Source organism: Scleropages formosus, chromosome 12, assembly GCF_900964775.1.
Source record: "Scleropages formosus chromosome 12, fSclFor1.1, whole genome shotgun sequence".
NCBI lineage: Eukaryota > Metazoa > Chordata > Actinopteri > Osteoglossiformes > Osteoglossidae > Scleropages > Scleropages formosus.
The window spans coordinates 9,146,672-9,160,205 of record NC_041817.1 but is presented as its reverse complement, the minus strand read 5'-3'; the positions used below and the strand labels follow the sequence as shown (position 1 = coordinate 9,160,205).

General features: G+C 40.0%; 1 protein-coding gene across 1 annotated transcript in view; it reads right to left on the bottom strand.

Moving 5' to 3' along the window:
• Window positions 1-13,534, bottom strand: part of unc5db (unc-5 netrin receptor Db) — a 184,974-nt gene that overhangs the window by 26,186 nt on the left and 145,254 nt on the right. The window contains exons 5-8 of the mRNA XM_018762538.2: window positions 7,882-8,062; window positions 6,180-6,347; window positions 4,597-4,761; window positions 4,032-4,064 (exon numbers count right to left, since the gene is read on the bottom strand). Of these exons, the coding sequence (XP_018618054.2) occupies window positions 4,032-4,064; window positions 4,597-4,761; window positions 6,180-6,347; window positions 7,882-8,062 (547 nt within the window). The remainder of the gene's footprint in view (window positions 1-4,031; window positions 4,065-4,596; window positions 4,762-6,179; window positions 6,348-7,881; window positions 8,063-13,534) is intronic.

Below are 13,534 nucleotides of genomic sequence, written 5' to 3'. Positions count from 1 at the left end.
GACTGTTTACTTTAAGGATACACTGTAGAATTGGATTTCAATGGCTAATGAGGATGGTAAGATGGAGACATGATAAAAGATGTCATTGAAAGTCAGGACTTTAACCAGCCTCTTTGGGTAATTCAAGATGAAAAATATTTGAAGACAAACCATGCATAAGTTTATATTACACCAAAAAATTAACTTGATTTCCCTTTTTCATTATTCATAACAAATCAATTAAGTGTAAGTGGAAGCAGGAGAAACTGAACCAGAATATGCCCTCCTTTTTGAACTGAATAAAAAAGCTTAAAAGCTTCCACCAACACAGATTACACTCTCCACCCAAGGAACTAATTGACTCAATACCTGCTATTAAGATGAACAAAAATGGATCCTAACAAAATATTTAATTTAGAAAAAAGGGATCTACACACAACGCTTCACCGAAAATCTTTTTACTGATCCAAGCTTTTCTTTCCCAGAAAAATGCATCGACAGTTGAAGAAAGCAGCAGAAGCAGTAAGGCCTGAATAAAAAGTATTCTTGGCACACAGAGGCTAAGTGTGATGCATTTTGAACATCTGGTAGCTGTCTAAATCAAGTATAAAGACACTTTTGGTTCTTTGCTCTGGTTCATTGCTCTGTTTTGCCATCAGTCCCTGTCCTGCCTTATCTCTGTCTTCAGATTTCTATAGACAAAAGTTTATAACTTTGGCTGAACAAATTTAACACTTTGAAATATTATGATCTTTTTTTCTGCATGTTCAAGCAGGGTGGTCTGGAGGAACGAAGCATGGCTGCATAACTGCGCAATCCCTATCCTGTCAGAATCTGAATCAGTGCTCAGAAATGCCCTCCGTGCTGTTTGCCCTAACGCGCTCTGTAATTTGGAGCCCCAGTGCAGCACAATGCAGGCAAGGATGCCAGGACATCCCATTTGCCAGTTCTCCCGCAAAACTTTAATTACCAATGCGATGATGTGCCAGCTCTCTACACAAGGTACATCTGTTGAGCTGGCTCCTCTCCTTCTCGCTCCAGTGTAAATCGCAGCCCCAAAAGGACAGCGTGCGGAAGAAGCCGAGGGCATTTCCTAACAAATGCAAGCGCTGGGAGTTTGAAGTGAACAGATCCTGTAGGATCACAGAGTCATGCTGGTGACGTGTGGCATAATGCATTGAAAAGACAGCTGATGTACTGCTACAGCCCATTGTTCAAAGATGTGGTGTCTCATGCTGTCTCGTACGTATAGTCCCATAAATGCTCTCATTTACACCCTCTTTTTTATACAAACTAAGGCCATTGAACTTATAACAGAAAACCATTAATCATTTAAGGCTATACTGAAATAGCTATTGCCCATAAGAACAGGGATTGTATGGCTAAAACCAATATATACTCATCCTTTATTATATACAGGAAAGACACATGGTCTTCCTGCTGTCATTAAAAATAGAGCAACTCTCAACAGAACCTTCTCCCTGCTTAACGGACCTATTTGTGTACGCTCAACCCTGTATAACAGGGCCTATACAGCAAAAAACTGCTACAGCTATTGAGAAAATATATATTATTGTTTTGTATAATGGCTTTATTCAATACAATGGTACATTTGCCTGTTACATAGTCATTCTACTTCCACAATGGGTATTTTAATCTACATAGTCTCTATGAGATGTTTTCGGACAGAAATATACCTTTTAGGTCTCAAACCCAAAAGATTTTTGTCCTGCAGTGGTCTGGCTACTTTCAAGATAAATCTTGTGTATTAATCTCTATATTTAAATGGAAACAATGACCACTAGTGCAAAAACAAGGTTCAAATGGTGCTGGTTGGACTCCTCACTCTTAATATAGACACTGGATGGAGACATTCATTCTGTCAAGCATCTTATTAACAGTCAAACTTCTTCCCAGTAACTTCCTACTTCAAAACATCTCTGTCTAGGGTGTACTCTGCCTTGTGCCCTATGTTTCTGTAAAAACTCCAGATTATCGCAGTGGTTAGATCAGATTAGAAAAGTGTTTAGTGGTTAGATTAGATTAGATGAGATCAGTGTTAATCTAGAATATATTTAGATAGATTAGCATACTTTAGTATATAATTAGATTAGATGACTGGTTATATTAGTGTAGTGGTTAAGAGTTTCTGCCTTCGGATCCAATGGTTGAAGGTTTGAATCCTACCTGCAGCTGTAGTACCTTGAGCAAGGCACCTACCCTAATTTCCTCCAGTAAAACTACACAGCTGTATAAATGGGTAAATAATTGTAACCTTAACATTGTAAGTCGCTTTGGAGAAAAGCATCACCAAAATGAATAAATGTAATGTACTGCAACCCTGCATATTACAGAATATGTTGGTGTTATTGGCATTATTTAAACTCCTTTTATTTTGGTATTTTGATGAACTTTGAGTGACATATTTTCTGTCCAAGTACTCTTTTATCCTGTAAGAAATACTCTTCACAATGGAAATTTTAATAAAGCAGAATTTCACAGAACAAATTAGCCTTGTTATGCGAGAGGTGCGTGTATTACTCACTCTCATACACACACTTTCATAAACCGCTGGTCAGGTTTGCAGCGGTCCAGAGTCTATCCTGGAATCACTGGGCAGAAGGCAAGCGGAGTATACCCTGGGCAGGACGACAGTCCATCACAGGAGAGCCACACGTACACAGTCACACATTATGGGTAATTTGGAGTGTTCAGTTCATGTGAACTGCGTGTCTTTGGACAGATGGTGTATTAACTTATGAAAACATGCTACAATCTACCTATCTGCAGCCCTCACCTCCTTCACATACACATATACACAGCCACAAACACGAAAATAGCACAAACGCGAGAGGAGACGAGACACGCATGCAAGTGTTAGCGAGTCCGGATCCGCTTAGTGCAACACGCTGACTTGCCAGATGCCTGGTTTCCCATTGGAGTACTTTGCTCTCAATCAATGCGGCCCACTGTTTATGGTGACGCAGACATTATAGAAGTAAGCAGCGCTAATTAAGTCCCTCCAAACCAATAAACCTATCGCTGGTGTAGCACCTGACAATCATTTAAAAGGTGCTGGGGCTATGCGTCAGAAAGCTTGCAAATCCCACTGGGGATTATGGGGAAGCATACCACAATTTGTTAAATTAGCTCATTTGCAATAATTACACTCCATTAATTTCCCCCAATACAGCAACATGTTTGGATGCCACAAATGATCAGTTGCGCCACTCTGCTCAGAATGCAAAATTCTAATGGAAATTTTTTAATTATGGAGCATTCTATAATGAAAGGTACTCTCCAGCTGAAAAGGAAAGACTGAAACATTGTAATAAAAATGGTGTAAAACTCTGAAGAGATGCAGTGATTCTGATGAGACAAATACATACAGTTTCTGAAGACTGAAAAATCCTGAGGACTATAAGGTGAGAAAATGAAACTAAAAATAAATAAAAATCTGTACAACAGACTTTAGAAAACTTTCAAGGTTAAGGAACAACTAATTTAGTTTGTGGCAGCAAGCTTTGTCTCTTGATATTTGTTGGTCATGAAAATGTTCTCTGAGATTGAACGTTGCGTAAGGAGCCGTCCGTGAGAGCCCTGCCCTTGAGGACTAAATTTCTTGTCATTTTCCTGATCATGACAGAATTCTTACTTCCTGATAGATATGACTAAAAACAAAAACCTAAAAGCAAACCCTGAAGCTAATAGCCTGCAGCGTGCGACTTGGAATAAAATGGATTGCTTGTTTGTGAACAACTGTAATAAGGCTCAGACAGTACAGAAACTAACGCCTAGCCTGCCAAACAAACTCACACAGGCCGACTACCCCAAGCTTGTCACGCTGAATTCATAGCAAATGAGTGGCACCACCAAAGAAACGCAAGCTGACTGCTGATGGTTCCTTCTATTAAGTCCATTGACAATTTAGATAAGGTGGCTCTAGAAATTGAACACAGAGGAGTCTGAGCTCCTCCTTGTTCTATTTGGAGACATGGTGCAATTAAGACCAAGGGGTGCGTGACAAACGCGTAATAGAATGGAAGACTCACTTTGAGGCTTTACGTCATGCAGCAGCCTGCGATCTGGAAAGACAGAAACACAGAACGAGAGAGGCAATTAAACTCCATTCCTGCATCAGGAAACTCACGCAGACTTCGAGTCGGAGCATGCTGCGATGGCTCTTAGCCGAGTGTGACAAGACACACCTCAAATAATGATTTGTGTCGCCGTTGCCAGACTTACGTGAAAGAAAAAAATGATGTGTCTGGAAGGAAAAAAACTGACAAAAATATGTGTAAAACTGTGAGCCTCACTGATTTGCCCCTTGACGGAAAATGAAAAAAGGGAGAGATCACAAAATAAAAAGACATTTGGAAAAATACTGAGAGAATAATAGGCATACGCTACAGCCATGCAGCTGGAGATGTTTATTTTTTCTGTCTGGTGGTGTCATTTATTAGTAATGTGTCTCCACTGACCCACGCGAATTCTGTTGTTGTTTTTCCACTGTTCAGACATGTGTGTTAAGTGCTGTCAATTACAGTGATGGTCATGGCAATGCACATGGTATGATGAGGACACAGCAGTGATGAAGGTGAGGCAACAGGGACCTACTCTGCGTGCACTGTCCCCCAGTACAGTTTTCGGCCGCCCGGCTCAACCCTTCGCACAGCTTGCCCCCGTGTCGCGGCGCAGGGGCGGTACATTCGCGGCTGCGCTGCCTCTCGCACTCAGGGCTGCACCCAGTCCACTCTGTCCATTCCCCCCAGCCACCATCCACTGCAGAACACAGGTACAAGACCTTTCCCATAACCACCATGACCTTTACTTTTGCTCTCAACAATATGTCTCCCTTTAGCCTCCAGCTTTCAGGTTTCCAGTACAGTGAGTACACATCACACACCTTCTCACTCAAAGGGGAAAATCGGTCTGATGGCGCCTTCACCACACGCCTCTTACCTTAATGGTTGGTTGGTAATGATCTGTGTGTTTGTTCTCTAGTTTATATTAGTCACACACCTCCTTCATTCCTAATTTTACTAATACTAATCCCATGCTTTGAAGTACAAAAAACATTTTGGGAACTTTGAGCATAGTGTGTCAAGCGGAAGTTTACATACATTTCATAGACAGTGTTTTTATACACTACAGAGGCACATGCCTGCACAGTGATAGCTTCATCAGTAACCCCATAAAATTACCCTATTTATAGACAGCCTGGAACAACTGACATATGATTCAGTTGATGGATTTGCAAGGGATGTATTGGCTTTCAGGCAATGAATTAACATAATAAGTTGTATATGCTCTTCTACATGGGTCTTATTACCTTGACAGGAATAACAATTACAAAAAATCAAAATTATTCAGTCTTCAGTACCCACCAAAATTACTAAAAAAAATATATATTTCAACGTATATATTTTCATTTACATTTTTTCTCATACCGAAAGGGTAATTAACATGAGAAAAAATATGTGCATTAACATGTTGAAAGATCCCTAATCATGTAGTCTATGACAAATATTTTTTTTTGTAGATGTAAAACTAAAATCATTCAGAATTCATCAGTCAAGGAGTAAGCTGCCGTTTTCCCAGCATGACAGATCAGATGTTGCTTAGAGTCAACCCAGTCTACCAGGTGACTGCTATATAAATGTTGAAGACACTATATGTATTTTATTGTAAATACTGCATGATACTGTATGCATATTGCTTTTTACAAACTTCAGATATTCAAACACTGGGGATATCCTCTGATTGCACTGACCAAACAGTTAAATGTTATTAATGTCTAAACATAACAAAAACTACTTCAATAAATCTTCCAATAAAGCACTCTGCCTCATTTTTACAGAAAAGAAAGATAAAGGGAAAAAAAAAGATATATATAGATATCTTTTATATATGTATGCAAATATGCAGAATGAATTTTTATAATTTGTACATTTTTGAAAATGCAGTGTGAACTGCAATTAAGGAAATTATATTGCATTTAATATAATTTTTTTTTCATTTTACAGTGAAACTTATGGACAGCTCACTGTAATAGCCACCTTTTTTCTGGTAATGTTAAGAGGAGCTGTTCAAACTGTAGTTTTAATGCAGTTCAGTATCTGCTTATGAGGAGTTCAGTAGTGTACTTATTTAGAGAAAGTGGGGTTTGGAGAGCAGCACTCTGGGAGAAGCATTCTCACCTGGGCAGTCTGCTTTGCACGTAATTTTCTGCATGGACATGCCCTCACAGAAAGCACCCCCGTTGAGCGGGGCAGGGTTGGTGCATGTCCGAGAGCGCTTCTGGACTCCCCTGCCACAGGGCACACTGCAGGCTGACCACTCTGTCCAGAGCGACCAACCCCCATTCACTGCGGAGAGAGATGTGAAGACACAGGGACCAACTTCAGACATGAACACTGAGCATGTATGACACATGTCCAGACCTCGTATAATCATTGAGTGCTATCGCTTACTGAGTCATTTCCTTGACATTCAGAAGAAAGAGGAGGCTGATATCCTTAAAAAAGTGCATCTTGCATTTGTTCATGCTCACTGACACATACTCTCTCAGTTTTTCGTAATGAAGACAAAATAAAGAAATAAAATATTTTGCAGACTGTGTTTTAAAAGGTAATTTTAATATATTTTCCTAACACAAGAAATATTTAATATACACAATATTTTTATTACTGTTAGGTAAGCTTGTTCCTGCCTCTATACCCTTGCTCCATCTCCCAATAAGGTTTGGTCCAAAAACTGATTCATCTGTGCAGCACATTTGTACAGCAGCTTATTAGAAAGGAATGTAGGTAATACATCAATGAACCAATCAGACAAGGTGCAATGAATAGAAATTAAAAAAAAAAAAAAGAAAAAAACATCTCCAGTTTGTGAAATAGTTACTCTCTCGTTAAGAAGCAAATAATGATCATGGGTGTACACTAGATGACTTTTTAGAAATGAAACTAATTTCAAAAATCTCTCTCTTGATGTAGTAATTTCAACCTTAGTAGTTAACTAGCTGGTAAGTACAATTTACTGGCAATTCAAAGAGCCTTTTAGGGAGGTAGCAGTCATTCAGATAGTTTTTCAGTAATGCTAAGGTACTTGTAGAATTTGTATCAACTGGTTGTTAATTTTCAGTTGCATGGAATTGGCAAAGTCTATTCTTGTTTGATTTAAACAAGTCAACACTTGTTTAATCACTTAAATTTAGCATGACTGTGGTACATCATTTTACTTACATACTTACATACAATATTCAAGCAAAACCATGAAGTGGAAGTTGCCTAACTGAATTTCAGGAAAAACTGAAATTGCTCCAAAGTAATCCTTTATGAACCTATAATCCTTTATGAATCCCTTATAAATATTTGGGATAATAATATAATAATATATAAAATATTAACTGCTTAGTGCTGTTATTATTGCTTATTACAATGTATTTTTTTGTATTCCATGACAAAAGCCAGACTATCATTCCCTCAGTACTGTGGTATTTTCCTCCAAGAGTGTTTCCATTTACCACATGATTTAAATTTGCAAAGAAATGTTAATTTACAAAGATTTCTCACTTTGCATTCTTTCTGAATTTGGGGTGCAATCTATACAATTTATTATTTGTGTCACTATAGTAGCATACTCAGTGTCTGTCAAAAAAAAAAAAAGCTGTGTTTAATCTGTTCTGTTACGGAACATTATTAATTCATTTAAAAAAAAAAAAAAAAAAAACTGCTTCTTTATCTTTGCTACCTTCTAAGTTTCTTTGGAAAATCTTTTATGCTTCAAGAAATAAAGGGAATTTTTTTCAGTCACAGACTTAGCATCATTCATTCCAATTATTAGTGGTAAATATCTAGGATAAGGTCACATATATGTTTATGGTATGTGTATGGGCCTTACCGAACACCACCACAGTTGCAGAAGCACTCCGTCGCTTGGCCACGATGTTGCTGGCCAGGCAGGTGTAGTTCCCCGAGTCAGACAAGCGGGCCTCATTGATTATGAGGTTGTGGTCAGCTCGCGTGTCAATGTTGTCATCATTAAGAGAGCTCACTGGCTCTTCATTTTTCAGCCACTCCACCTAAAAACCACAAGATAGGGTGTAAGGGTGAAAAGACAGAGGAGTTCCTCATGTTGCTCTTCGAGCCATTTCACAGTCAACTGAGAGCTGTCCAAAAATGTTGGCAAAATGAACAATGCAGGGTGAATGTGAAATATAAACTTTGTGACAGCTTAGCTCTGTGGAAAAGAGAAAGCTGTGTCTACGCTTTTGTCAATAGCAATAATTTGCTGGCATGTTGGGAGTTCAGATCTGGGCAGCAAGAAGCCGATGGAAAAATGTGCTTTGGAACAGTCGTGTATCAAATTGAATGGTAGTCGTGCATCAAATTGAATTTCCAACAAACCACACAGGGATTTTACCTGGGTGTCCAAATCTCAGGGAATGTATGATTGAATGAATGAATGAATGAATGAAACATATTTGCTTTGGGGGGGGGGGGGGGGGGGGGGGGGGGGCACGCTGTGTGGTGGGTCTGGGCTTTCAGTCATGCTTAGGGTGCCTTGCGGCGGACTGGCGTCCCATCCTGGTTGTGTCCCCTCCCCCTTCAGCCTTGCGTCCTGTGTTGCCGGGTTAGGCTCCGGTTCTTCAGGACAAGCAGTTGTAGACAGAGTGTGTGTGTGTATTTGATTTGCATTCTTTCTGTCTCAAAGGGAAACTGCATTATAGTAATCTGGTCGATAAATCAAGCATTATTATATCACTGAAATATTTGTGAGTAGTTGATTAGAGAAAACATTTTATTTTCTCTGAAGTTTTGTTGTGCCGAACAATGGTGACTACCTTGAGTCTTAACACCAGGCTAAACCATACACGTAAAGCATACTACATCTTCTCCCATACCATAAAGATGGCATTCGTATAATGAGGTGCTCTCAACAGCTGCATGAAAAAGGCTCTGAGTCCACTGAGAGGTGAAACCCTAACCACTGTGACTATATGCAGTGCTGGGTTGGCTGAAAATGGAAGACAGAGAGCTCATTAAATAACCCCCAAGTGAGGCTGACATATTGCAAATTTGCTAAAAGAATGAAAATGGGAAAAAAGATTACTCGAAAACCTGTTTTAAAACGGTTTGTCATTAGATGCCTACTCATCTGGTAATGCAGTGAGCAGAGTGTCTTTCTTTTTATGTGCTTATTATAATTTGATCTGGGAAATTTAGAGGTTGAAAGAAGCAATTAATGGATGCTGCGATCAGGCCTCTATGCTGGGGTACAGGACCCATTCGACATTCAGGAGCTGTCACTATGTGCAGCCAGAGGGGCAATGATGAAAAGATTCGCAGTGACAAGAGAAAAGAAAAAATGCAGGGACAGATACAAATTAGGCCAACAATTGTGAGGCAAAAGATATGAGAAATGAATTTGCCTAATTGGTATATTTGTTTCAATTAGAACCCAGACTCAGACTCAATGATGGGTTTTCAAGTGCAAACAAGGTCCTACAATTTTATCACTTCAGTTCACTTCGAGGAAGGTCACTGTTCTTCATGAACACGGCTTGCCGTCACCCCGCTCGGGACAAGCGGCTTCAGTCAGTGTGTGTGTGTGTGTGTGTGTGTGTGTGTGTGTGTGTGTGTATCCTGCGAGGTTGCAAAAGTCTATAAAATATTCCCATTTAATTACTGAAGACCAACTCACAAATAAGCAAATTCATGAATATGAAACTTGCGAATTTGGAGGGCTGGCTGTACATCTAAATCACACTTGTGCTTGATGATTGAGGGTTCTCTGCTTTGTGGCCCATGACTTTTTACCTCTGTTGGATGGAGAGCGCGAGGCCGCCTCCTCAAAGAAAAGTTCAGCAATTCATAAAAGCTTATAATGTGTGCATTATTATTCTATTTTTATCTATACAACATTGCATACAATACAAAAAATTTCTTAAAAAAAGACACTTGCTGAGCTTTGCTGACTAATGCAAGGGGGGCGCGGTGGCACAGTGGGTTTGGCCTGTGCCTGCTCTCTGGTGGGTCTCAGGTTTGAGCCCTGCTTGGGGTGCTTTGCGATGGACTGGCATCCCGTCCTGGGTGTGCCCCCCCAGCCCTCCGCCCTGTGTTGCTTGGCTAGGCTCCGACTCACCGCAACCCCACTTGAGACAAGCGGCTTCAGACAATCTGTGTGTGTGCCTAATGCGAAAAACTGCAGATGACGTGCACATAGCAAAATGTAAACAAAATTTAAAATGTTCAGTAAATCATAAAAGCATAGGGCATCATATGCACAGTATTACATATTATTTTATTGATTATACACAAATTCACTATGTATACAAAAGATATTTTTAAAAGCTCAAGTACAGCGAAGAATTATGGGATCTACACAATCTGTTGGTGGACACGGCGTGTCTTTGTCTCAGCAGCCAGCATCAGTCATGTGTTTCTTTCGCAGTGATCGAAGTGGCCATTTCATCTTGCGTTTCTCGCAACAATTTGCAGTGAGCTTTGTGCAAGAAACTTTGAACTGCAGTCATGAGTGCAAAGCGTAGTGCTCCTAAAGCTTCAGAAAGTGATGCCAAGAGGCAGAAAAAAGTGAAGACCCTAGACCCTAGGGGGTCAAAAGATTCACAAATTTTCGGATACACGAGGGGGCTGCACCCCAGCCCCTCGCAAATACCGAGGGCCAACTGTACTTTGTATATTTTTTGGTATGTCTCACTTCGTGCATCTCACTGGAAGCTTTTTCACGTCTTCATCATTTCTCAGATGAAATATTTTGCCTTCAGTTTTTAAAAAAAAAAAAAAAAAATTCTACTTCATTCATATGATGCTATGCCACAAATTCCATGCAGTTCGGAGCAAGTGGGATATGGTTACCTTAAAATGAATCAGTGCTCTCTTATTGTCAAAGAGTTTAACAGCATAAAAGAGAATCTTGCACTCTTACTTTCTCCCTATTGCCTGTATATTTTTCCTCTCAAAAATTAAAATAGTTCTAGGTTATTTGACAGGCTGTGGAGAAAAACTCTGAATCATTATGCGGCATCTTTAAAAAGATTACTTGCATGCATTGCTTTACCTTTCTATTATCTCCATATCTGTGGTTTGGGTGGTGGAGGAAGTTGGGGATATCCATGCATCCCATCAGAGTAACTGTTAACAAGCTGTGACTGAGACATACTGTATATACCCCTAGCTGCTGTTTGCTTAGGTCTCACAGAACATGGTGTGGAGACCACCCGTCAAGTACGGCACTAATTCATCCAAAGGCTCCCGAATATACCACAATAAAGCTTTTGAAGTCTGCATGCCTCCATGGGTTCACATCCAAACAAATACGGTTTTCCCTTGTGTGCCAAGAGAACACTGCAGGAGGCAAGCCCCCCACCCCCACACCACCATAACAACAGGGCTATCCGATCCAGAGGTTAATAACAAACATAGCAGAACATGATGTGGGTCCAGTGTCTGGCTTCCCTCACTGTTGCATCCCAAATGCCATTCCCCTCCTCCCTCAAGTAACACTGTTACACATTGCTATTCCAGTCCGCTTTGGCTTATCTCAGAGAAATAAATAGAGGGAGCTCATTGCTCAGCCTGAACTTAGGAAATAATTGCTTGGCACCATAATGAAGCTCATCATTTGCTCTTTTGGAGATCTATTCTGACCTGCGTTGGAAATAACAGTGGAAGCAATGCCAGGCAGGTAGAAATAATGGAGTATGTGGAAGGTGCAAGCTGGGATACAGAAGAAGAATAGGGCTTGATCTTCAGTATAGGGAGCTGCAACAATTCATTAATCCCATCCACACTGGGAGATACACCAAAGAAACTCAGTCTTTTTAAGATGGAATAGATTGTGGACCATTAACGCTATGACACAAGTGTTCAGTTCGACCTTTAAAAAAGACCTTTAGTAAAAATCAGCACAATTTCTTCATTTAATGGAATACTTTGCAGGTTGATCCACCACAAAATGAAGGTTTCACCAAGGCTGAACTAATCAATTGCAATCACGTACACCTTGTTACATTGGCACTCTGAAACAAAACCATAATTATAATTTTATTTTGTTTTAAAAAAAAAAAAAAAAAACGCAAGTGACAGCAACCAATTACAAAGTCAAGTGAAATATCCAGTTTTGTTTCATCCAATAAAATTAACTTAGACATTCATTAACATCTTGTATTTGTAGTTCCTCTTTTGTGAATTATTGCTCTGCAATAATGACTTTCAAATCACATTATATGAACCTTGTCTGGAGTTTTTGATGGACACTTCAGACATGAGACTGCAAATTATTTTCCTATAATAAGACATGATGACTAATTACATCATACAAAGACAATGCTCCTCAACCGTAGCCTAATTAATTGCACGGTATCTGAAAGCAATTCAGGTATTTTTTTAAGTTGCACAAAACTCTGCAACTGTACTTTGTTAATTTCACACTGTTTCTTATCCCATAATGCTGTTATACAAGGTCAAGAAATTGTATGTTAATCTTTGTTCAAGACATCCTGCCTTCTTGCTTTGTAAACCATGCCAATTACAGTTAGTCTGCGTTTTCATAACAGCCAGGTAATTTTAACTGAAAAAAATTATCTCTGACATTAAAGCGACCTCCTGTCCTGGGTGTGTCCCCTCTCCCTCCAGTCTTATGCCCTGTGTTGCCGGGTTAGGCTCCAGGTTCGCCGCGACCCCACTCAGGACAAGCGGTTTCAGCCTGTGTGTGTGTGATTACAGTGACCTGTGATGTGAAATATTACATTAAGTGTAGAAATTTCTAAGGAAAGTGTGCTCCCTAACTCAGTGTAAAGAGGTTTCCCAAGGTGAATTACTTCACTTGGCAAAGGGACAAATGACCAAATGTAACTGAATCACCCAAAAGACAAAAATGTATTGATCTCCGCACCACAGTCACGGCCTCACTACAGATTTATCTTTCTCAGGAGCTTAACTCAGTGTCTCAATTAGTTTCATCTTACTCCTCGTACATCAGCCACAAAATATTAGGGCTTTGTGATTCTGACCGATAGAAATTTTGTATGGGTGTGAGATATGGATCATTCAAATTGCTGAAATTGCATGTGCGCTGTGTGTAGTTGGAAGGTGACCATCTGAGAGGGTGAATTTAATGGGTGAGTGCGAGAGAATGATGCTTCAATAGACCAAAGAGTGTCTCATTTGCAGCATCCCACACCACTGTGCTTTCCTGGAGATTCGGAGCACCTGGTCCCCGTCGTCACCAAGGTCTTTCTGCCCCCAGACCCAAATGACAAAACCTCCGAAGGAAGACGAAGGAGTGATACACAACAGCCTCGGAACAAGGCTATTGTTGCTAGCACTGACACAAGCCATTGTTTGTGCCAAAAGGATCCCTGTCCCCAGCGAAGTGGCAAACTGACATTACTGATCATACTTCCCACTTTTGCTTCCCAGGAACAGAGCAAACTTTAGTCTTTTTCAGTCAAAACAAGCACAAAAGTGCCTTGCCTTATACTAGACAAGGCATCGGTAAGCTGCTTCAAACAGTGTTACACTTCTCTTTG